This window comes from Rhyacophila brunnea, unplaced genomic scaffold (genome assembly GCF_057557595.1).
Source record: "Rhyacophila brunnea isolate RB1 unplaced genomic scaffold, BYU_Rbru_1.0 scaffold_9, whole genome shotgun sequence".
Taxonomy (NCBI): Eukaryota; Metazoa; Arthropoda; class Insecta; order Trichoptera; family Rhyacophilidae; genus Rhyacophila; species Rhyacophila brunnea.
Window position 1 is genome coordinate 6,275,713 of NW_028233361.1, and position 27,897 is coordinate 6,303,609.

At 34.4% G+C, this 27,897-nt stretch overlaps 1 protein-coding gene across 1 annotated transcript in view; it reads left to right on the plus strand.

Moving 5' to 3' along the window:
• The first annotated feature begins 5,606 nt into the window (after nt 1-5,606).
• The window catches only part of emc (Basic helix-loop-helix domain-containing extra-macrochaetae), a 50,635-nt gene continuing 28,344 nt past the window's right edge, over nt 5,607-27,897 (plus strand). The window contains exon 1 of the mRNA XM_085959478.1: nt 5,607-6,266. Within this exon, the coding sequence (XP_085815604.1) occupies nt 5,883-6,266 (384 nt within the window). The 5' untranslated portion in view covers nt 5,607-5,882. The remainder of the gene's footprint in view (nt 6,267-27,897) is intronic.

Genomic DNA, 27,897 nt, shown 5'->3' on the forward strand with positions numbered 1-27,897 from the left:
ACAATCACAAACACCCAGGCTTTGAGAAAAACACATAAGTATTGTGTCCTCACCAGGACTCGAACCCAGAACTCTCGGGTGGAAGGCCAGCGCCTTGCGCACGACCCACTTTCATTAATACAAATTCTAGTGTAATTAATCTAAATATAGAGGTACAGATGCGATAACCGGACCCCCCCCAGGAACACAAGAAAATGAAATTATTTAGTAGAATGAAATATTAGTTCTTTTTCTTCGTCATTACTAAGGATCGTGCCCCGGATGATTTGAAAACCTCAAAAACCTACATAATTATAAGAGAAAAAAAGTAGGCCCGAGTAGGACTCGAACTCACACCTTTCGTCCGTTCACTTTCCGGTTGAGTGCTTTAGCCAATCCATATATGGATTCGAGCGAATTGTTTCTAATAACTGACGTTTTTATCTGAAATAGGTAGGTACTACTTTCTTCGAATTCCGCCAATGAAAAGGCTTAATCAAATGTGAATGATAGGTATTATTCAGGCATCAATAGCAAGGGCTGTGCCGGCTGTGCGGCTGTGCGGCTGGCCAATCCCTAGAGTTAGACTTTTAGTGATGCATTATGTATTTTGTTTTAAAATTCTATTTTATTGTTTAATTTGTACTTGAATTATTTTTTTTTTCTTTTGCTATAAAATAATTTTTTTATTTACTAAGTTGATTTACCTGTACTTTTTATACTAAATGTCGTGTTGTGGACGTCTTGAATTAATAATTTGTTATGTTCTCAATGTGTCTTTTTTAAATGAATAAATAAACTTAACCGAAGTAGGTAATCGTAAAAAACGTAAGTAGTTATTACATATAAATCACATGAATTGATAGCTTAAAGGCTAGAACACTCGCCCGGAAAGTGAAAGATGTGATTTGGAGTCCCATTCGGTCGATTTTTTCTAGATTTTATTGAGTTTTTACCTAGGTACTTATGGTCTTGTCCAAACTCAATGAACGGACTAATTTCCAGTATCACTGTTGTATAAAGGTGTTTCTAACGACAAGCAGGTAGGTAGGTGGATACTAAATCAAAGGTTATTATCACAATTCGTAGTATCGAATAACCTCACCTGTGGCTTTAAGAACCAGTAACCATTTACCTTTACTAGTTATTGTATAATGGCTGATGATTTAATCAGGTGTGCGTATTGTACTTTGGTTACTTATCTAATTGATTTAAATGGAATCTGAAAAGTGACCGAAATGTGCAACAAAGGATAATCTCATTAAATTTAATTTCACCGAAATGTTTTACATTTTAATACTGTCTCCAAGAATAATAAGTATAAAATAAGAGTACTTTGAGCATTTGGTCTATAAATCATGATAATAGGTAAGTAGGTAGGTTACTTACAGCAAACCCAGTAATACAATAGTTTGATTTATAATTAGAGATACCTACCCATTAATTTTACAATGAAGGCTACCTACGTTGACTTTAATTATTATTCCTATAATCGAGGTGATGTGGATTTAAGTGTAGGGGAAGCTGTTGTACCTTGGACATGGTTGTACCTCGAACACATGCATGTTTTTGTATATTGGCGCCATTTTATCTTGAAATTTACAATAGTAGTTTGAACACTTTCCTCTCGGTGGATACATGACGCTAGTTTTAGACGGCAAGCGGCACGCGTATTTATGTGAAGTGATTTTGAAAATTTTCGTTCGTAAAAGTAAGTTTTTTTCACTTATTTTTTTTGTAAATATATGCTATACTATGTTTGTTGTGTGAATAAGTAATTATGTAATTGAATTAAATTTCATATGTCTATAACATTGGGTTATTATAGATTTTGTATTCCTTACCTAAAAAAAACTTAATTGTTTTTGTCATTTTGGCGTGGTGTTATACCTTGGACATAACAAATGCTTTGTACCTCGAACATGTCCAAGGTACAATGCGTTTACCACGCATATTGTGTATGACTATGATTACTATTGTTCATTCATTTAAACATACAATTTAATTTCAACCTATTGTTTAAATTTATTCCAGGCGTTTATTTAATATGCCTACGATACGTAAGACAGGAATCAAGAGGGTTCGCCCGGATAGCGAAAAAATACAAAGTGCGATCCGTTTAATAAAAGAACAAAAATATACGCTGAACAGAGCTCCGAAACTAAACAGGTTACCCAGAAGCACAATAAGAAGATATATTCATCATTTTGGTACTGGTAAGGAAGTCTGCACCCTTTATGAAAATCTTGCTTCAAAGAGAGTTTTTAGTGAATAAGAAGAACAAAATATGTTGCTGCAATACATTACAGAAGCTGCATCTTTGCAGTATGCCTTCTATGATAAGACCTCGCCCCAAAGCTGCCCGGCGGAAAAATAATCGCCCGGGGCGAGAAAAGGGTCGATTTCGTAGTCTGATTGATACACCGGAGAAATTAAGAATCGAGAATAAGAAGAAAACGAAGCTGGCGAAGACTTAAAATATTATTCCATCGAAAAAACTAATTATGTTCTTAAAAAAGTTTCTGCTGTTAAGAAAAAGCTATTGGTTAGTTTCGAATCTTCATCAGCCGAGTCATCGGCTGATAATTTTGCACTGCAAGTCTCCAGCAATTCAGAAGGACCTCAAGAATTTCCAGATGAATTTTAATCTACACTGAATTTAGAATATCAAGTGGGGGATTTTGTAATTTTTCTTTATGAAAGAGAATAATTATTATTTTCTAGGAAAGATCCTAGAAATAAGCAAGGATGGGGCCAAGATTAGCTCAATGCAAAAATCGCTAAAGGGTTGGAAATGGTCGGAGAACATCGACTCAATGAATTATCCTTGAGATGACATAATCCAGAAAATTCTACCACCTGAAAAATGCCAATCTAAATTTACTTAATTTACTAAATTCTAAATCTACATTTATCAAGTTAAGGAAATGGTCAAGTATTAGGGTGATAAGGAAGAGATAATTGAGGTTTTATTATTAAAAAAGATTCATTATAATATCTACCTAAGTCTAATTAAGGTAATTATGGTTTATGATTAAGTATAACTGTTATGAAAAAAATGTTGTTTTGTTCCGTAAAACATATTTGTAAAAAGCTTCTTTCTTTTATCGTAATATACAAAACCTGCGAATTTAATAAATCTGTGTTTTTATTTAGCATAGGTACCTAAATGACCCCTTATTACGATTTTTTAAATGTATGTCCAAGGTACAACCTCCATATGTTAGAGGTACAACACCCCTGCTGTACCTTGGACCTAAATCCACATTTTTTATTCGGCCCAAAATCACCATAAATATCAATATATTTAATTTGAAATATACCTATATCAAAGCATGCGCAACAGATGGTAAAATCAAACTAACTAATGTTGGCAATTTTACCTATAACCAGTAATTTATGAAAAATCAAAAACAGAAAATAGGTCCGAGGTACAACAGCTTCCCCTATCTACTATCTACCTAGATAATGTCTTGACCGCGTCGCACATCCAAACTTGTCCGACTGCTACACGTCGAATACGTCGATACGATTTTGATAGTATTCACAAAACACACCTTAATGTAACTCCGCACACAGACCGAGTGCGTCATTTGAGTTTGAAAAAAAAAACATCGACGCAGTACCTAGGTAGATATAATACCAAAATGTTGCATCGGCATATGTGTGCGTTTTAATTCGCTTCGGCTAGCCGCGTGAAGTCACTGCCCCGTCATCTCCTCGCATGTGCGCACGGAAGAGTGTTGCAACGTTGCGTTCGATTTTGATTTATGACCATACATATACCAGTCGAGATGATTTTCATTGTCTCTGAGCGGTAGACCAGTCACATCAACACCTACGTATGCGTGATAAACAATGACATAATATTAATGTCATTTTGTGATAAAGGATTCAAACGCAATGTAAACTTCGTCACTGTAACAAATAATTAGAAGCATTTTATTTCAAAATTTTGATTATATCTAGGTACCTACTACAAATACATGGACCGAAATATATAAAATATTATTATTTTCATATCAACGTAGGTACCTATCGATATTTTGAAGAAAATATTCTGACTTTTGATATTAAAGAAAAATTAATTAGTATCTAATTACCTACTTAGGTATATAGGTACCTACTTAAAAATGTAGTTCTGTGGGTAAAGTATTGGTCATTCTATTTCACCACAAATATATATTTTGGTCATATAAATTGGATATATCCTTTAGTAGTTGATTTTTCTTTTTATCCATTTCTAATAATGTATCTATCGTATCAAACCGCCACGAAGAATTGAACGCAAACGAAAAACTCAATTACAGCATTTGTTTTTTTTTTACTTCATGGTCCAGGACTGGATGAAAAGAAAATCGTACCGGTGTAAGTAAATCATTCAATGGGCATTAATCTCGATGTAGGTACATATTCAAAACTATAACGGAAAAATTCCAATTTGGACCTATTAGTGGTAAATGCAATAAATAATACACAATTAACTAAGTATTGATTTCAAATGTTAGTAAGTATTTTATTTTAATTTTCAATATTGCTATGGGTATCTAATGATTAATAAATATTTACTGGTTTAAGTAAATCATTCAATGGGCATTAATCTAGATGTAGGTAACAATTCAAAATCATAACTGAAAAATTCTAATTTGGACCTATAAGTGGTAAATGCAATAATACACAATTAACTAAGTATTGATTTCAAATGTTAGTAAGTATTTTATTTTAATTTTCAATATTGCTATGGGTATCTAATGATTAATAAATATTTACTGGTTTAAGTAAATCATTCAATGGGCATTAATCTAGATGTACCAATTCAAAATCATAACTGAAAAATTCCAATTTGGACCTATTAGTGGTAAATGCAATAATACACAATTAACTAAGTATTGTTTTCAAATATTAGTACTTAAGTATTTTATTTTAATTTTCAGTATTGCAATGAGTAAGTATCTATATAATAATTAATAAATTTTTGGATAAGCTTAAGTATTTGTCCTCGTGGTTGATTATCCAGTTATGGATCTCTATGCCTTGTGCTTTATTAGAAATTGTCCCAAATCCCCAAAACCAAATAACTAGATCCAATACAAAATGCAATCTCATTGCAATGAGATATTTATGTATTTCGTGCTTATTTTTAAATTTGTTTATCTTTGTATTCAATTGTTTTTTTTTGTAAAATATCAATCGACATTCTACCTAGGTGCATAGTTTATCAAATATAAAAATGCTACATAACGTTTAGGTAAGTTCCTATCTAATAGTAGGTAATAATAATAATAAACAGCGGTTTGATTTTATTATTTTTTACATTATTATGTATTGAATAATCGCTTGAAATGCGCTGACTCAAAGCATGGGAAAAATCAAACCATTTCGAATTATCGAATTCCTTCGATCCGAACACAATCAAACATCGAACAGGTAATTTATAGCTGTTTATCCCTTTCCCACTTTGCAGATACGTCACGAGGACGCCACTTGCCGATTGGCCGAGACGGCGCCACTCGACGCCCCGGCGTTTAGATCCGACTACATGATTGGTCCGAAACCGAAGAGCGGGGGAACCGGTAAGAGTCTATAAAAACGCTACGCAGGCGCCGGCGGGAAACATTTAAAGTCGAATTCTCGTGGAGAGCACGTCGAGCAAAATTAATCAAATCTCTCTCGTCGATTATTATTGATCTGACATTACTGTTTTGACATCGTATCGAATACATACTTCAAGATTTTGTATTTTATTTGAAAAAAGCCGTGCTACAGTATAATTATACAATTATTATTAATAAACCAAGTGACAGTTCTAATCGTGATTTCTGTGTTTTGTGATTTTATAAAAAAGTGACTTGCAGTTTTTGTTGTTTTTTTTTGAAGAAATTGTACATTTTTTATAATTAAAAATGAAGGCCATAACAGCAGTGTGCGCTACCGGAGCCCCCGTGCCCCCTATTGCGTCAGGGCGAGTCCAGAGAGCGCGAGGAGGTGAAAATGAAGAGATCCAAATGTACATTGCCAAGTTAAAGGACCTCGTCCCGTTCATGCCCAAGAACAGGAAGATATCGAAGTTGGAGGTGATCCAGCACGTTATCGAATACATCGGGGAGTTACAGTCGGCACTGGACACGCATCCAGCAGCGGGGGCCTTCGACGCAGCCGCTGTGCTTGGTCCCGCGCAGGCTTCGGCCCCTAGAAGACCTCTTGGCCCCCTGTCATCGTCAAACTCTCTCCTGTCTGCATCACCCGCTCCATTATCACCTTCGTCACAACAACACACCATGCATACGGTAAGAGCATTTTTGTTTTTCAAATAATCTAAAACTAAACAAATAAGCACTTCTGTTACAATGGTTGTTGTTGGTTTTTGCTTAATTCCAATTAGGATGAATTTGGGATCTAGTAAGAAGACCTGTGCCTGTGTACCTTACAAATACTTGATCTTTGTCAGTCTTTATTTTAATACGGAAGTAATTAATACCCATTTACAATAGCAATGAAAAGTCTTCATTGTGAATAATAAAACTACCTGAACTATGCAAATTTAATATGTTCTTTTCTCTAGCCTAGCTAAACGAATATTGTATGATTTTTGCGCATTTTATACATTCTACGGACTACGTAGGTAATGCAGTTTCCCATTCTTATGTCAGAGCTTAGATTTCATCTATGATGCAGGGGACAGCTTGAAAATGTATTAACTTTTAACATATAGGTACCTAGTCTATTTTAGCTAACCATGTAAAACTCCACATTGTTTTTGTGATCGAAGTCTTTTAGACCAAAAACCAAACAAAGCTACTCACTACTGTAACAAAAATAAGATAGTTGTGTTAGTTTTATCTTAATTACCATTTTTTACATAGCACACAAAGCATCAATCTATTCTATTAAGATTGACGACTGTAAAAAACATATTATACCTACTATTGATTTTCTTTTTTTAATCTTTACAATTTTTAAAATAATTTGACTATTTCGTTTATGCATAACTAATTGTAGATGTTTCTAATTTAGTAAATTTGTTTCGTATCTATTTTTCAGAATTAATCTTATTGTTTATTCGGTTCTATACGTTTATCCTGGATACAGCGGCAAACACATTTTGAAAATAGCCGATATATTGGATTATTTGTTAGTTTGGGTCAGTCTAGGTTAGGTTAGGTTGTCCCAACAAATAATCCAGTAATATCGGCTATTTTCAAAATTTGTTTGCCGCTGTATCCAGGATAACCGACTTGTACCGTTTATTCTAGTCAAAGATAACACAACATCCTAAAAATACAGTTTCTATATGTTTCTGTAAGATGCCTCAAAATGAGTATAAAGATAGTAATATATTATGTAGGTACCAACCTAATAAAATATCATAATCGGCAAGGATGCGGCTAATATTATTAGGTACAGCACGTTATTTATTTCATTATTTTTATTACGGTTTGCACAATCGATAACGAAACAAACGGAAAACATAATAATATGGATAAATTTATTGTAAAATCCGCCAATCTCGGCGTATCGAATCCGCGAATGTTAAAAAAGACGCAAAACAAATTGCGAAACGCGAAATTACCATCGCATCTTGGCGATTGGCGCGACGTCGTTCGCTCGTTTCAATTTCTGCCACCTGCAAGCCCGAACAAAAAAACATGGCGACCTTTTTTTAAAATTTAAAACTGAACGAGGCAACTGTACCGGCGAGTGAGTCGACTCTCGAATCTCTGCACACCTGTGCGAAATTAAAACGACGAACCTGTGTGCACTGGATCGCGGCTGGCTTCCCACGCCAAACCGAAATGCGCGAGGCCTGGATAAGATAAGGTTTTCCGAAAGTCTTCATGGGAAAATTCTCATGTACGGTGTTATTTTTCAGCCAGCAGCTGCGTTCGTGGGAAACGAGAGCGTATATATTATTTCATTAATAGATTTACAAAGAAATTCTGCTGAATATACCAGTAAAATGTAGGTACTCACCAATTTTACATAGGCGTATAAAAAATATATTTGCGATGTGGTAGAAGTAATAAGGAAAAAACTTTCAACCTTTTTACACATTATTGCAAATGACTGTCGCGAGACTATACTTTTTATATTATCCATTAATTCGCCACTAGTGTTATGTACTTGGTCTACTATTATTATATTTATACTCTACTCTACCCCCTACTGAAAAATAAATGGTCCGTCGTAAAGATGCTCATATTTTTGCAAATGCATTGATAAAGATATTACCTATATAATTTAATTACTTGTTATTATTAATTCATAATGATTAGGACCGGTTCCGTCGGACGAAGGCACTTGAGCAGCCATATTAATATGGAGATATTACGTTTTCAAAGGATATGTGGATATTTTTTTATATTCATTTTAAAATAATGGAGGTAGGTATATCAACCAACTTTAATGTTAATTAAATGTTAAACGTGAATTGAGGCTTTACCTAAGCACATTCGTAGACCTGAAATTATTCATTGAATAGGTAAGTAAATTATTTTTATTCGCAGTTGCTAATAATAAAGTAAGTAGTACATAATAATAATATATAATACAAATTGATAAATGCGTGTGAACTTTTCATCAATTATTTTTTTTACTAATGACAACAAAATACGCCAAAATGCCGTTTAAAACTAAGTATCTCGAAGATGTCTGTATTGTTGCCATTATTTTAAAAACGTGTATGATCTTGTATTCATTGTATCTACCAAAATAGCGTTGGTCTATCCGAGACGTTTGTCCATGATGATGGTGATATTATGGTGATGCAGTGTCGTAGGCGGTGGCGTCATGCCGCTGCGAGGCGAGGACCGCGGTTACCTGTTTTCAGGTTTTATTATTCCAGCGCCGACCTGGCCCGGCTGAGAATGCGGCCCAACAAAAAGAAAATGAATCACAATCATTCAGTGGAGTCGTAAAATCAAGGCCTGAACAAAAACGATGCATGAGTGCGAGTGAGAAAGTATTCGGCACCCTTACGATCTCTTTGACACGCGCTAGAGTAAGATAAAAGGTCTACATTTGTGTAAGCTAGTTTCCAAAAATATCGCCATCAAATCGGGGCAAAACGCTTCACACAGCGTCGATAACTTGCGAGCTCGTGTTGCTAAAATTGATATTTTTGTGTTAAACATAAAGTCAGTGGTAAATATTTTTAGTTAATTAAGTAGAAAAGATGGTTCTGTGTGTTGTCTTAAAATGTGGTAGCCGTACTGATAAGCAAGAAGATGGTATAACGTTTCATAGGTAAGTTGATACATGTTCGTGATAATTTATTTGTATTTTATTATATATTTTAATATCAGTGACCTAGTGTTTTTTTGAAATAACTTAAATTATAGATATCTTTATCTAATGGTTGCATTTTGACCGCTTAAAAATATATTTTAATTCTGAACGTCTAGTGCGAGCACTTTGGGAGAGCACTAGCGAAATGGTCTATGGTCTCGAACATTTGTAGACGAATGCGTTTGCTCGCTCACAAACCAAACGCAAGGCAAGCGGCTTCATTTAGCAATGCAACGGGTGGCGTCTAGATGTATCTATAGTCTAAGCGTAAAATCCTCCGCCATGGCGCTCATGTAGCTTTTAACATTATTTCATACGAGTTTTAATGATGTCGTCCAACATAATCGTTTAATTGACAGACTTGAAACAATATAATTGATTAGTTATCATCGAAAACCTCCCCTAGCTTATTCCACTTTCTCTGTTTCTAAATCGCCACGTACACTCACCCTACTCCACCTAATATTAATAATTAATTAGTTACTTGATTTTAAAAGTAACGTAAAATGGGGATTGTAGTGTTAATAGTGAGATCTGCGTCTATTATATACACAAGACTGCTATCGGCAGCTATCGAGGGTAGTTTTGTATCGAAGTATTAGTACTTAAGTTTGTTGTAATTGTTACAATAAGTGCTATGTTTTAACAGCACCTCTCTTTGGTGTGCTAAATTTTAGAGCGAGATAGACAGTTTTGACTGTTTCACTTATTGTAACAATTATAATGACATAATGATACAAACATATGAAAACTACCCACGATAGCAGTTTTGTCACTTGTGTATAGAATAGATGCAATGATGTCATAGTTTGAAAGAGCAAGATGCAAGATAATTTATATTTTTAATTGTAGTTACTCGATACGTATAGTTATAACAACAATACCGAAACCAGATTCTATATAAATGAAAAGGATTTCAAGTTAATAGTAATTTTACTATGCTGTGGTACCCTAAGGGCTCAAACACGCAGCACTGCAGTTGAAGCGCGTCAACGCAACTCTTACTTGATTGTAAATCCTATTCTATTTGAATCTCAAATTAGATTATTTTATCCAATCGGTTTGCATTTGTAATCAAGTAAGACCTGCGTCGACGCGTTGCAACTGCATTGATGTGTGTCTGAGCCCTAAGTATAGACTTGTACAGAATGATACCTTTTACTGAAGGTTCGTGTTGTTTCACATGTAGGTACAATGGGAGGTCAATTTGATAGGCATATTATCCAGGCTGCCAAAAGCGCTCCAGTCAAGATTTGATCTATGAACAATTTCATCAAACATACATCCATCTATTAACACTTATTTTGCCATATTATATTATGACGTAGACATTGTTTTTCATCTGTTCAATTTTGAGTGCCCTTTAACCCACCATCCAATATTATCTTCAAACCAACGAATGGCAATATACAATTGAGTCTTTTTGTTAAACTTAAATTGACTGTATTTTTAAGAAATACACCTCATCCTATATCAGGTCCAAAGTTATGTCTCGTCTGTATGTTTATTATTAATATCATTATTAGTAAGTACATACCGTTTGGTTCCAATAATTTAAGTCGTCAGGATTTTTTTTTAATTATTTCGTAATTGTTGATAGAAGACTCTTGGCGTCATCAATATTTAATTCAGAGTATCTTACAGTAACAAGGAAAACATTTCTCAACAACAAGACGTAGATATTATCAGATTCCAAGAAACCTTAGGTGCATGATCCACTGTTTGTTACACACTTGTAATATTTAACGTGACAACGCTAACAAATCTCGATTTCACGTGGCTGCCTCGTTAATGTGACGTGAAATCAGAAAAAAAAAGAATTATTACGTCGTATGTTTAGTTTCACGTAAGGATTCCGATACCTTTGTGATGAGTAGGTATGTAATACGTAATATGTATGTATACATTCGAATATTGTACATTATAATATTAGTACTAGGTAGTACCCACCCATTCATATTACCTAATAGTCTTTACGATTTATTTTTGCTTTGAAAACTACCCTTCGCACAGGGGAAATGGGAAACTACTCGTTCAGGGAACGCAAAGGTAATGGGAAGTGGGGGTTGCCTTCTGAATGAAGCTGTTGTAACAAGGTTTAAATCTCGGATGTAGTTAAGAATAAATGAGAAAAACTTAAACACGTGTATTATGTTAATTTCAATAGTTACGTCTGTATCATAAATATGCATCAAAGTTTGACACGTAAACGAAACGTGCATTCAACATTGGTAATATAATATGAGGTTACTCGTCACGCTTTGTTTTTCTTGTGTTTTATAACCTGACAGTCGTAAATTAATCGGCTGGCTTTCACGTTTCTATATTATTAATCCGTTACTTCTAATTTTGATATTGATACTTTCGATTCCCAAGAAAAACTCTGTATAAGCTGAAGGAAAAAAATTGCAACTTACTGTTGAACATCGTAAGTAAAAGCCATCTCAATTAATCATTAAGGCGAAGCTGATTTAATTTTTCTGCTAGCTGGTCGAGTCACCTTACTATAATAAATATTTAATTTTTATTTGGATTTTACTTATATGTAATTATTTTCAGTGCTTTCACGTAGGACATTCATGTGGAGTACAGTCCTACAAACTTATCTAAAAAGTCGTCAAAAATGGAACTACGAACGAATGTCAGATTCTGTCCAGTTGCGAGTCTTGATTGGGTAGTTTTCGACAATGGCTCCCCCACCCATTCTTTCTTTAGATAAGTTTGTAGGTTTGTAAGTATGTATGTCCATTTGAATATTAAGATTTTATGTGACGTAAGTACTGTCAATATTATTATTGATCCAATATTTAAATAAGTAGACTTTTTCAGCAATCGTCGCCAATTCGCCGGAATCACGAGGCGAAATGGAGTCTGCAACGTACTTACGTGGGTACATGTTGTTTGTTTTCGATGTTAGACATCGGCCTTCCAACGTAATTGAGGTGGACACCTGCATCGGCTTCGTTCTGAACGCCAATTTACATATTCATGTAACTCGGCGATGACTATGCGCGGGCCAGTTTGAGCGAGTTTTCAACGCGACCATACACTAACTTCGATTCCGCTGGGCGTGGAACCACGGGAATTTATTTCAAGACAATAAATATTATAGATGATCACGAGTTTAATCATATGAAGGAACGTTGAAAGTGGATAAAGTATTATAATAAAATTATATCTTCCTCTTCGTCGGGGCTTGCCTGACCACCTTCCCTACAGCTTTATTACCAGATTCAGCTATCATCGGTACACAGGGCCTTCGTGAATTGAAACATGTGGCACTCGACTGGGAGCTCTTTCTCGCCCGTTCCGACCCTGGGCCAGACCCAACGTCATGAGATTTACCAGGTTGTAAATAAATACTCATCGTCACTTTAATACTACAACTAAATAACTCTGATTTGGTCATTGTTGGGAATCTTAAATCTAGGCCAAAATTATAATTTAAATAAAAATGGAAAATTGTGCTCGTCTAATCGGGAACAATTACATAATGTTCAATTGATTGTATGAACAAATATTGTAGATATATTATTTTATTTATTTAATACATGTTTAAAAGTTATCTAATATTTTCAAATACAAAATTAATAACTTCTGACTTACCGAGTTCTATCATATTGTAGAGAACGAAATGTAGAATAACAATAAATAGCTAACTCATAAAACAGTGAAAATCAAGTTATCTAGTTGTAGAATTGGAGTGACGATATATATTATTGATGCCCTACATCAAGAGTGCGAAATCCTTTTTAGGTTGGGAGAAAATCAAAATTATTTAAATATTATCTACCAGTCTATTTAGTTAGGCTGAAAGGAAAACAAAAATATAAATATCATGGTGGTTTTTTCATTCTTCAGATATTTTTTGACATTGTGTATCATCATTGGATATTGGCCATAAAATTAGTTTATAATTATTGTTTGTAGCATGACTCAAAACGCTATCGAGATATTTTGTTAATCATGTACATATTCGATATTTGGATATAATATCGTCAAATGTGGATATTATTCTTGATATAAAAAAAAACTATTGAATTTAAAAATCATCGTTGAATTTTGTAAAATACATAAACGATCCGAGTTAGTGGTTTGTGAATTTATTAAAGGGACTAGCCCACCGATTATTCCGTCTAGTTTATGGGTTCATTATGATGATCCATCCGTGTAGGCAGATTGATATTTTACCAAACCTTCCTTATAGTGTATTTGTCAATACATTATCTATGCTAAAATGATAATCTTTACTGATATTATAATAATAAGCGATTCTGCCATCCTTGGTTACGTTTGGATATTGTTCGACTTGGTTAATTTTACATTGTTAAAAATAGCCATTTATTGCCAGTGTTGACCTCTTGAGGTTTGAGAAGTATCGTAAATAAACCAATTCGTTAGCATATACTTAATTAATATGTCAAATAGTTATTTATTAACTAATTCCAAGGTATAGGAATGATTGACATAAATATATTAATACTAATATAATATGAATACGATAAAAAGAACTACCACGTTTTTAAATTTTCTGTTGAATCATATAAACTTGACAATGTACGATATAAATTTGGCGTCATATGCTTAGTGTATTCTGGATGTTGGCCTCCAGGATATCATCTGATACCATCCCAGGCTGCTAGACATATCAAATAGCTGACAATTTGATTGCGATTCAATATAATGTCAATATTAATCTCGCGCGTATCCCTTTGAGGTAATAGAAGAAGGTTAGCCATATTAAAAATTAATTTAAACTATTAAATTATTATGTTTCATTGTCTAAAAAAATGCTTGTAATAATACTTGGTAAGGTACAGGTGATATTATAAATGTTTGTGGGTGTGAAGCGTGCAAATGTGATAAGTAGCTGAAGACTACTGCGAAGAACTTTTTCGTAATGCGTACTGTGCCGGCCCTGCACGAGTTGCATTTTCCACAGGTAGCCATGCGCGAAATCCGCCGTGTACTTTTTAAAGTTTTTATCTTAATTACCCGAACGGCTTGGCCGTAACATGGCAGTAAAGTCGCCATTCGGCCCTGATTCGCGATCGCCTCGTGGGAACCAATCGACTGGAACCCAACACTCAACTCTGCTCAACATCATTTCGCGTAGTCTCGTTTTACCCCACGACTTGGATTGTTCGGCAGCGAATGCATTATTTAGTGATTAGTCGATCGATTGTTGTTTTAACTTAGTCGGTAGGTGTTTGATATTTAATTATCAATACTCCCAAGAGATGTAGATATTTTTGGCGATCCATTATAATATATCGTCGATGCACATCAAATATGGTCTATGTGACGATTTTACGAAAATGAGCTAAATATACAGTTTTTTTTCTTTTTTTTTTCTTTACCTTGTAAAATTTGAACCATGTGATAATAACAAAAATTAAGGGAGATAGAAAACAAACTATGTGCCAACATTCAAAACTTTGCATTTAAATATGAACCATGTGATCTTACTGCACATGCGTCATATTGATTACGTGGCTAGTACCGGGTTTATGGTCACATGGTCCGTATTTTACATCATGATTTCACTTGTACGTGTCCTAGTTGTTTTTGGAGTGTAAAACTATATAAACCACACCTAATATCACTGTTTTAGTACCTGTGATCATTTGGTTTATAAATTAGCGGTAAGTTATTACATTTTATTAAATAAATTTGATGTATTTTCATGTAAATATGCTGTGCGAATCAACTGGAGAGTGGATCCCACAAAGTGATATGGATATTTCTTTACCAATGGATTCTGATATTTCACTAGTTCAGAAAATTAAAAAAAGGAGAGTCTTGGGGAAAGGGTATGTCGGCTATAAAAAACATTGCGGAAAATATCAACAAAGCCAATCAAAGCAAGCAAAGTCTATGGGAATAAGATGTTCACACAAATTACCCAAGGTGGCATATAAAAATTCTTTAAGTTGTCAGAAAATAACAGAAGAGGATCGCCTGCACATATTTCACAATTTTTGGATGTTGAAAACTTGGTCAGAGAAAAAAGCATATTTCCTGGGCTTTGTAGCAACACGTGCTGTAAGAAAGCGTTGCAGTGAAAGTACAGCTATCACGAAGAAGAATCAAGAGCACGGTATATATCTTTTTACCAAGGACGGGGATAAACATAAAGTGTGCCGCAAAATGTTCATAAATACTTTGAGCATCACACAAAGCACCAACATAAGATGGAGTTATCAGCAACACATTATTATTAATGACGGCGAAAATGTTCCCCCCAACAATACAAATAAATGAGTGGCCAAGCAAACTGAAACTGTGGAGAATGTAAAAAAGTGGCTAAATCTTCTGCCAGTTGTTCCAAGTCATTATTCTCGGTCTCAAACAAAACGACTATATGTCGAATCGTCTTTTTTATCAACCCAAAACATGCTATCAGTCTTCAATATGTGGTGCACAGAGAACAATGTGCTAACTGTGAACAAAAACTTTTCCAGCAACGTTTTAAAGGCTAAAAAAGTTTCTATTCACCATCCACGCAAAGGTCAATGTGATATTTGTGTAGGATTTAAATGTGAAACTCTTGGGAAAGAAATTTACGACCAACACATAACACGAAAGGAGCAATCTAAAAATGCCAAGGACACTGCTAAAGAATCTACCAGCGAGACTACATTAGTTTTAACAATGGACTGGCGGAGTGTGATGTTCATAACACGAAAGGAGCAAGCTAAAAAGGCCAAGAATACTGCCAAAAAATCTACCAGCGAGACTACATTAGTTTTAATAATGGACTTGCGGAGTGTGATGTTCATAACACGAAAGGAGCAAGCTAAAAAGGCCAAGAACACTGCCAAAGAATCTACCAGCGAGACTACATTAGTTTTAATAATGAACTTGCGGAGTGTGATGTTCATAACACGAAAAGAGCAAGCTTAAAAGGCCAAGAACACTGCCAAAGAATCTACCAGCGAGACTACATTAGTTTTAACAATGGACTTGCGGAGTGTGATGTTATGCACGAAATTGCTGGCATCTGCTGTTTACTACAAACAGAAACTACAACTACATAATTTCATCTTATATGTCCTAAATAATGCGGACGTGACTCCCTACGTGTGGCACGAAACAGGTGGAGGTGTGACCTCTAACGAGTTCACAAGTTATATTATCAACTATTTAGGGACCAAGCCACGTAACTATAATAAGATCATCCTAATTTATAATGGTTGTAATTACCAAAATCGGAATCGAATACTGGCAAGAGCTTTAAGTGACTACTCAAAAATGACATAAGTCACTGTAGAACAGATATTTTTGACCATACTATGATGGAAGCCGATAATTTCCATTCTGTGCTGGAGCATTACTTCAAGCCCCCAATATATTATCCAAGTGATTATTTATCACGCATGCAAATGGCTCGACCCAAACAGCTGTATAATATTAAAAATGTTCATTTTAATAACTTTTTAATTTACGAAACTTTAAATACGAATTTAACTTCTTTAAGACCAGGAAAGAAAGTAGGGGATCCTGTTGTCACAGATTTGAGGGCTCTGGAATATGGCAAGAGTTGCTTCAACGCCGCAAGACTGGCTATATTCTCCCATTGCCACTGTATAACAGACCCCTTGCCTTGCCTGACTCCAAATTTAGGCATTTGCAAGAATTAAAACTTGTGATAGACAAAGTTCATCACCCTTTTTATGATTCCCTAATGTCCATGTAGGAATTGGAGCAAAAACGTTAATTTAGTTTTTGTGTGTTGTGAACTATGTTCAAATTAATAATTTCAATGTTGTATAAAAACACTTCGTTTTGTTGGTCTTATTTATAGTTATTATTTTGTTTGATGTAGTATGTACGATTTGAAATAAAAATAACATTAAAATGAAGTTGTGTTTATTTTTTCAATAAAGAATGATTAATATTCATGCTTTCAATATTGTTAAAGAATAACAATTTATTCTTAAAGAAAGAGGGAAAATTTAAATGAAGGCCTCGACTTTGAGTTGAAGGTTACGGGTTTGATTCCCGCTACACCGCCAACATGTTTTACATGGATGTTTTTACTGTGTAAATATGGGTGCTGGTGCTGTAAGTCTGGGTGTTGTGATGACCCAATAATAAGTGTTAAACTTCATGGGAAGATGGAAAAAACATTATCAGCCGAAGTCAAATAAATGTTTGCCAAAACAGAAAATTAATTAATTATTTTGTAATAAAAAATTCATATCCTCTGCATATCACTACACAATTCCATTGCATAGTATATCCATAACATTCACATAAATTTTGTGATAATAGAATCTCATATTTTAATTCTGTTAACTAGACACTAGACTAGTGCCTAGTTATCAAATTTGAATAATTTTGAATGATAAATTTTGATAGCTAGTATTAAAAATGGTTCATGTGACGAAAACTGTGCATAGAATATGAACCATGTGCAAAAAACGCAGTAAAATGCCATTTTCTTGTTCAAAATAGTAAATATTTGCAATAAAATGTATTCTCACATTGAATAAATATTTTTTCCCTAATTTGTCCATTAATAGAAGTGTTATTTTCCATTCCGTTTTTTTTTTAAACAGTTTTTATCGATTTTCTTAGAATGTACTCAGAGTCACATAGACCATATTTGATGTGCATCGACGATATTCTGTTTTTTAAATTCTATTTTATTGTTTAATTTGTATTTTTTTAAATTGTTTTTTCCCCTCTACCTTGTTTTTTCTCGAACTGATTACTTGTAATTTTTATTCTAAATGTCATGTTGTGAACGTCCTGAATTAATAATTTGTTATGTACTCAACGTGTCTTTTGAAAATAAATAAATAAATAATATTCATTCTAAGAGTAGGTACAGTTGACGAATATACATAATATACCAGTGACGAAGGATGGAGGTAGGCTGTTAAGATTCGTATCATACGTATTTGTTTTCATTGAAATCAGACTACAATTATTTACAGATGGTGTTTTCAAAATTCAATTAATCATTGCGAAAACCAAGCCATAATAGATAATAGTCAAAAAATACTCGTCTATCTATAAAATACCTAAAAAAATATGCAATTAAATTATACATAACTTTCAATATTTTATTGACATAATATGTTTTATCTATTATAGTTTGGTTGGACAGGGCTTTGAATTTAAAAAAATGAACTAACAATATGTATCAATCCAACGGAAACAAATAAGTATGAATGCAAACGTGTGCACAATTTTGTCGTATCGCCCAAAATATACCAGAACTATTATGGTTTGGTTTAGGTAAGGGGTTAGTTGATTTTTAAAAACTAACCACACCATCTGTAAATAAATTGTAGTCTTAGTTCAATATAAACAAATACGTATGACTACAAAGTTTAATGTGTACTATTTATGTCGCATCTTAACAGCCTACCTCCACTCTTCGCCACTCACATATACATATGTACATCACTTCTCAGAATTATAATACATTTTAACAAATCCTTCTACGCTGTGATTTACAAACTTTCTGACGGTGTCCTACGGTTCAAGAAAAACTATAAAATTGGTAAGTAGGTAGGTAGGTACACAAATCGGGTAAAGATTATTAACTGCTCACGTTTATCAATGATATTGATATTCCTATTGATATTGGTCAACATTTTATTAAGTATCTATAAAAAGCTCTGAATCCCTCAAGTGTCAACCATTTTCGTTGACAGATTTAAACCTGTGAATAAAAATTGCGTCGAAATTGAATAGAATAAAATCAAGGTAACACGATATTATTCACGGATTTTAAAGCTAACTGGCGGGCATTACGAATCGCGCTCTGCACGCACCATCAGCAGAACAAAGCGGTATCTATCTTCACGTGGAAGATTTCCTCTTGTGACGGGCCATCGCGTCACGTCGTCGCCGGGTGACTAATGTCCACAGGTGGCGCCCTAGCCCGAGACCTCGCCAGCACTGTTCTCGAGCCAAGCGATGGAGACAATCCAGACAATCGCGCGGCGGACTCGTTGGCGATAAATTGCCGACAACTGCAAGAGGATGACTCGCGTCTTGCCTTACATAGAACGAAGTGGCCACGTTTGTGCAATAATAGAACGGTAGAATATATAAATCTCAGAGGAAGATTACTGTGGTATTTATCAGCATCTACCGGTCACATGAAATTATTATTTTTAATATAAGTATATTTATGTCACTGAATCAATCCAGAAACTTGTACGTATGCAGTTCGCCGTATCAAACTTCATCGTGAAATGTTGTATCGGAAATATATGACCGTATATTTAGTGAAACGGCAAATAATTTTCAACTATAGGCGTGACGAAATTTTGGATTCGCTGGCAATCGGAGAGCGAACGTCGAAGTGTGAATACGTCAATTTGTTTCGTGATGGCGACGGGGTATTAATTCTTAAATCGTGTAAAGATGACTAAAAACGTTACACACTTGAAAAAGAAAACATGTCGATGAATATATTATTATAGTTACTAATAGAATAAGCAGAACATTAAATGGACGCATGTTGGATTTATATGACAAATTATATTTCGTTCGGCATGCGTCATTTGCACAATCCGCTCATCGCCTAGCCACGATTTTTTTGGACCGTGCCTCAACTGAGGTATAGCCTTAAGAGGACGTTCTACAGAAATGGCCTTGAGAATTGAAAATATGATTTTTTAACATGTGGTCCATAATATCTGGTCTACTAGTTAATATAAAAAGGTCGTGTCAAAGTTGTTTGTGTTAATAAATTTGCTCTGTGACTGATCCGACTCATATTTCACATTTATTTCATCAGGGCTGTCGAAGACATAAATCATAATATATATTTATAATTTTAAATTTTTATTTATAATATATATTATTTAAGTTTTGTGCATCTAATGCCGGGTCCACACTGGCAACAAGTTAATTTGCTGGCAACCTCGTTAGATTTTACGATAATTATTGTAAAATTTCTTAAGCAATTATGGTAAGTATCGTAAAATTTAATGAGGTTGCCAGCAACTTGTTGCCAGTGTGGAAATGGCTTAATATCCACTGTGGTTCACGTAGTGGCATGGACCTGGGGTTAGCTAATTCAGGAAGTCAACACCCATGATAGAATTTTTTCCAGTTTTGGTTGCATTATATTCCAAAACTCTTCTGTAAAAATCGTTTCCGAGTTTATAAATGGAAATTTCTCGGTGTACATAGTAAACAAACCTACGAATAAAAAAAGACAAAAAGGAACATACTGATTCATCGCAGTAAAATCTGGTAATCAAATTCGCCATTTTGAAAAGCGACGATTTTGCGTAAACAAATATCACGTGGTCTGTACGTGTGCGGCAAACTTCGAATGTGTTTGTAATTTTGTGCAAAGTGCGAATGTAATGTTTTCAAATAATTGATATGGATTAATTATACCATCGTATTATTTTCTCGAAATCATAAACATACTATAATAGTATTTGAGTATCAACCTATGTTCAATTTGAATTGGGTTATAATAATAATATACCCGTATATATATCAATAGTATGTTTGCTACAAAATCCACCCAAGTTATCAGTACGTACTTGCACAGGTTTGATTAAAAACCATGATGAAATTAACATTTAAAAAATATGAATGCTTAATATTATTTTGACAGCCCTGTTTTCTGATCGGCTTCATGTCGCAGGTGTTCATAAAATAATAATAATTCTCCGCGCGGCAGAAATTATCAGTAATAATAATAATATTTCTTGAAATAAAATCTCCGATGATTAGTGATTTTTGCGAAAAGATCGATTTAAATTGACGTAGGGCCCTTAAGGGCCCGCTGAAGAGCCCGCCGTTCAAATATAATTTAGTATAAAAAGGACCTCGGCGTCGTAACTACGTCAATTTAAATCGATCTTTTCGCAAAAATCACTAATCATCGGAGATTTTATTTCAAGAAATATTATTATTATTACTGGTAATTTCTGCCGCGCGGAGAATTATTATTATTTTATGAACACCTGCGACATGAAGCCGATCAGAAAACAGGGCTGTCAAAATAATATTAAGCATTCATATTTTTTAAATGTTAATTTCATCATGGTTTTTAATCAAACCTGTGCAAGTACGTTCTGATAACTTGGGTGGATTTTGTAGCAAACATACTATTGATATATATACGGGTATATTATTATTATAACCCAATTCAAATTGAACATAGGTTGATACTCAAATACTATTATAGTATGTTTATGATTTCGAGAAAATAATACGATGGTATAATTAATCCATATCAATTATTTGAAAACATTACATTCGCACTTTGCACAAAATTACAAACACATTCGAAGTTTGCCGCACACGTACAGACCACGTGATATTTGTTTACGCAAAATCGTCGCTTTTCAAAATGGCGAATTTGATTACCAGATTTTACTGCGATGAATCAGTATGTTCCTTTTTGTCTTTTTTTATTCGTAGGTTTGTTTACTATGTACACCGAGAAATTTCCATTTATAAATTCGGAAACGATTTTTACAGAAGAGTTTTGGAATATAATGCAACCAAAACTGGAAAAAATTCTATCATGGGTGTTGACTTCCTGAATTAGCTAACCCCAGGTCCATGCCACTACGTGAACCACAGTGGATATTAAGCCATTTCCACACTGGCAACAAGTTGCTGGCAACCTCATTAAATTTTACGATACTTACCATAATTGCTTAAGAAATTTTACAATAATTATCGTAAAATCTAACGAGGTTGCCAGCAAATTAACTTGTTGCCAGTGTGGACCCGGCATTAGATGCACAAAACTTAAATAATATATATTATAAATAAAAATTTAAAATTATAAATATATATTATGATTTATGTCTTCGACAGCCCTGATGAAATAAATGTGAAATATGAGTCGGATCAGTCACAGAGCAAATTTATTAACACAAACAACTTTGACACGACCTTTTTATATTAACTAGTAGACCAGATATTATGGACCACATGTTAAAAAATCATATTTTCAATTCTCAAGGCCATTTCTGTAGAACGTCCTCTTAAAGACATTCCAACCTCTTTGGGTCGTGTAGTATTACCTACTGATATAAAATTCAATTCTAAATAAAACACGGTTCTTGTCGGTTTACACTTTACAGGAAGCCAGCAGCAAACAAATTTTGAAAATAGCCGATATACTTACTGGGATTATTTATTAGGTTAGGTTTTCATTCTTGAATTCATGAATTTTGCCAAAATCAGCTATGAAAATTGAATTAATGTTCATATTGAATCTTATAAAATTGGAGACTATAGTATACGGTCATCTATTTCCGATAAGAAAGCTCACGGTGAACTGTGCCACGGTGAAATGTTTTACGTACAATTTACATATAACCAAGTATAGTTACACGTTTAATATAAGTATATCCATTTTGCAGTCATTTGAGTAAATCAATACGTCTCATGTTAGTTTGTTTTTGAATGATAAGAATTATTATCTGATTATTTATTATATATACTGCCGGTGTAAAATTTGAGATTTTACATTGTCGTTTGATAGTATTTCGGAGAAAAGCCAAAATAAAATCACACTCATTGGAATGACAGCGACAACAGCTGACAACACAAACCCAATCCTCTTCTGACGCCGCGACGCCGAATGCAATGCCGACGACGGCGTCTTGAAACATCCCTCGAGAACTTTCAGGAACGAAAGCTCTTGGAAGATCAGGGTTGCCGATTTCAATTCGACGCATTTCTTGTAGTTGTAATATCGGCTTGACATTAGGTTCCAAGGTCTAGTACTTCTCTTCAGACGTGAGTAGAGTGGAACCTTGATCTATCGTTCCCGCATTCATCCTTTCCCCGTATCCATCGTTCTTTTTTTAAAGTCCCGGCCAAACACCCATTAAATAATCCCGCATTCATCGTTCCTCGATCTGTCGTTTTACTCGATGTACCTATCGTCTAAATATTACGGTCCAGTCAACAATTTTACCCCGATTGATCGTTTTACTACTCAAAAGTGAGCGAATTAGAGAGGTCATTGTTTGAATTAAAATTTCAGACTACAAAGAGGCAACTCACTATGAAAGACTTTGTAAAAAGATGAATTTTCTAATTCTATTTCATTGTTATTAAAAAAATCTGATGATAAAACAAGTTTTTTGAAAATGTTACCAAACAATTGTTTTTCTTACTTTTTGGACTTACCCGCATTGATCGTTTCTTTTGGAGGGGCCCTTAAAAAACGATAGTTCGAGGTTCCATTGTATTTTAAATTTTCAATCATTAAAAATCGATTTATTTTAGTGTGTAGATAGATATGTGTTTTTTTTATACTGAATAATTAATGTAATTACTTGGTTTTAGGGATTTGCAAGATTTCAGGTAATTTGTAAATAATACAACCAACGATTTCTTTGCTTATATAATTGTCATGTTGAAGCAGTGGGTGCGGGTTCAAATCCCTGATTTGGCTACGCTATATCACATATTTTTGCAATTTATAATGTCCCCAATTGATAGGTTAGGTATTGGGCAAATGGCTTATAACGATTCATGTTCGTAATTTACTTTTTTTTTTTTTACTTGATATGGCTTCATTTAAAGTTTCTCTCTTAACAAAGGATCATGTAATGGTGACATATTTTTTTTAATTTGAAAACACAACAGGGCATCCGGGATTGGCCAGCACGGGACAGTTGGCAACCCTGCCAACAATACATATTGTACCAGTAACGGTCCATCGCGTAAACAGGTGTCGCCGAAACTGCTCGTAAATGCCAGACAATAAATCCGAGGTCAAATTTATGAGATCCTCTAATTTCATTATCTTGGTGATGCTATGCCTCACATTTGCTTTATTCCCCGGTTAACTACGTTTCTCACAATGATTCCGGTGCATCCGCCTTTATCCAAAAATCTACGTTAAATTATAATTACTACATAAATATAAATACAATGTGCACCAAGCCAGAACTTGTAACATTCGATGGTAGAACATGCGAGTCTTCTTCTTGCGCCATCTCCTATCTATCGTAGGTCACTCCAACTAGATCTTCTTGCCTACGTGTTTAAACTGTGAACTAACAAGCTCCTCCCATTTTTAACCGCACTGCTATTAAAGCGCCTGACGGTTAGCGACGAGTTGTCCACGTGTTAAAACTGGACTACTGGAGACTCCTATTCATTCGACGACAGCGACTTCCGGCTTGTGCCTAAATCTTCTTGTTGGACAGTAATTCATTGATTGCTTTCTTACTCAGTAGAGTTTCACTCATACCAAACTCGTTTACCGTTAATCCATCTACTTGGATAATGGGCTGGGTGATGCTGTACTTGTCTTCTCGTAATTTGGCCGAAGTGTAGTTATTTTCTGTCCTTCTGAGGAAACTGACTTTCACATCTAGGGTCGTCAAGGGCCGTTTTGATTCAATACCTTGGCCATCGGCCATAGGCATCAAAACCCAAGTAAAGCAGCGCACCTATAGTCCTCAAATATTGAAATCGCATTACATATTAATATGATACAGATGTTATTGAAAATAACATTACATATTTAATACGTGCGTATTTTTCTACATTCCATATCCGTAGCCTGTTGTACCATACCCAGTAGGGTAAGCCAGTTGCCATTAATTTTGTTTTCCCCGGTTGACAATCAATAGGGAAGTAGGTGCGTAACAAATTTAGAGTTATCATTCTACAGGCGGAATCTCAGCGCGATTCAAGAGTTTCTGTCGGATTTACGCAGCTGCCCGGCTGTCTTGCGCTGTAAAAAATGTATTCTTGAAGCGTCATTGCACCACTGTGTTATTATTTCTAAAACGCTCTCCGGCCAGCTGCAAAAGACTCTTGCCAGAAATTAACTCAGCACTTGATTGATTATTGACATTTGCGACGTAACAATGTGCAGCCGTCAACAGCTGTCTCAACATTTGCCAAGTCTAAAAAAAATTCCCGAAAATTCTAAAAACTCCTTGGCTTATACTTCTAACTAAACATTCAAAGTGGCTATCTCTCTTATCAGATCCATTTCAGTCTCATTAAAGTTGTTCCATTTTTTCAAATAACAGTATGACGATTATGGTTACCATGGAAATAACAGTCGAATGGGAACCCATTGAATGATGAAATTAATGTAATAAAATAATATTGTGCGTGTGGAAGTTACAAGAATTTAATAATGTACAAAGTTTGATTGGACCCCGAATACGGCTTCCAACTTGCTGCATTGACTAAAAATAGACCAGATATAAAATAAACAACACCATTTTCACAAAACAATGGTGATATTTTAGGCTGTCGCCCGTTGACGTGGTTGCGTTTACCCTACATTCTCCGCGTAGGCATACCGCGTCGACTGGCTTCTACATTTTATATGGTGGAAGTTTCGACAGACGAGAGGGGGTCGAAAGTTGTTAGTGGACAGTTTTGTATTAATTTGTGATTTGTCATTATGTAAGTAACCAAATCAAGAGTCAGTATTTTTATGTAAGTAATAAGGTAAAGGCACTAATGGTTGACAGTGCACTAATGGTTGACACTTTTGAAATATATTAATTAAAATAAGAAAACATGTGCATGTATCCATTCGAAAATAGCTTAAAAACATGTACAGTGTAAACTTTGTGATGAACCAGTCAAAACTCATTTCTTTGCGAGCCAAACCATTAAAATGGCGAATATTTTTTAAAGAGTGTGACAGAGTGAGTACGTATTTCAAATTTTCTTACCATATCCGTTAAGAATGCTGTACTCTTCCAGGTAAGAAATTATTACATAATATGTTTTTATTTCAGATTTTTGGTATCTTACATGTAATATTATATGTTAAAGTGTAGATTTGAATAGGTTTCGTGATAATATATTTAAATTTATGTCTGAAATTGATGGGTGTCAATTATTGGACCACAAAATAAAGAAAACCTAATAGTTGACAGGGTATGTCAATTAGTAGTGATCACATCAAAGTTGCAATAAGAGTGATTTTTCAACAATTTCGGCATACACATACATTCAGTTTTGATTCCATATAAGAAAGTATATTTTTCGTCCATCCTCTCCAATAATAGACACATGTCAACTACTAGGTAAATTAAATGTCAACTTTTGGTTCCGCAAAACACGAAGCGACTGCCTCAAGAAAAATGCCACCTATAAAACGACAAAATGTTTCAATACTCTTAAGGCTATACCTCAGTTGAGGCATGGTCTAAAAAGATCGTGGCTAGGCGATGCGCAGATTGCGGGTTGCGGGTGCAAATGACGCATGCCGACCGAAATATAATTTGTCATATAAATCCAACATGCGTCCATTTAATGTTCTGTTTATTGTTCTATCAGTAACAATAATAATATATTCATTGACATGTTTTCTTTTTAAAATGGGTAACGTTTTAAGTTATCTTTACACGATTTAAGAATTAATACCCCCGTCGCCATCACGAAACAAAATTACGTATTGACACCTCGACGTTCTCTCTCAGACTGCCAGCGAGTCCAAAATTTCGTCGCGCCTATAGTTGAAAATTATTTGCCGTTTCACTGAAGTATCGCCTTAAGCATCAATTACATTGAGCTTCTTTACGAGCTGTTTGTTGGCGAATTTATAATCTGCCTGTAAAGTCGCCCAGTGTAATTATCGAACAAGCTAACATGCTAGCAGCTATGGAGGCAGCTATACATGATGAGGCAAAGCCTTCCAACTACAACAGCTACAAAATGTGCCTAGAATTACACTGTTATATAAAGTTAAATCTCATATGTAGCATTAAATGAGAACAAGTTCATACATATCTGAAGATGGAAGAAAATAGAAGCAGTGCTGGTAACATTGACCAATCTTTACGAGCAACTGCAAATCCAAAAAAATGTATTTTAGAAGGGAAAAAGAGATATCATAAATATGTCTGCGTTGTCCAAAAGGCATTTAATAAAAATGATATCATGGTAATGATTTGTTTTGACAATGCAAAAACGAGTCACCGGTTGATGGTTAATTAGTATGTAGGTACCAGAAAAGGTAAGGAGAAAATATTTAGGTAGGTACATGTAAATTATACCAAAATATTCCATGTCAACTATTGGTGTCTAAAGGTGTCAATTATTAGTGATTCATCTTTTTTGCCATGTCAAGCATTAGTGATAAAAGATAGGATACAAAAATGTTTTATTAAAAAGTGTGTTTGATTATTGCTTATTTTCTGTCATTATAATATAATCGGTAAGGGTTTTGTGCAGTGATTAAGATGTCTGGTTTTTAAATCTATGAAGAAATGTGTATTCTATATTAAAAAAAACATGATTTTTTTCTTAATGTGTCAACCATTAGTGCCTTTACCTTAATAGGATGTAGAAATTATGATACGGTCAATGCAATCAGTTCCTCTATTATTGTAGATGTAGGATGATGTATTTGTAATTATTATTTTGTTTGTATGCATGAAAAGTCAAAAGAAAAGCTCATTTTAAATTGGAAAACGAAATTGTTTATATTCGTTGTCATGTCGTATTGCTTTCTTATCAATTTGATAGGATAGCATTGTACAAAGTACTCGCTTAAGTGTCCATTTTCCAGAGTTTTTCTTGACGTTTTTTATCACCCGCGCATTCCCAGCCGCATATTTAGGCGTTCAATTTTAACTTTTCTCAGTGATATTTTTTCACCACTGTCGTCCATAAATTCACCCCAAGAAT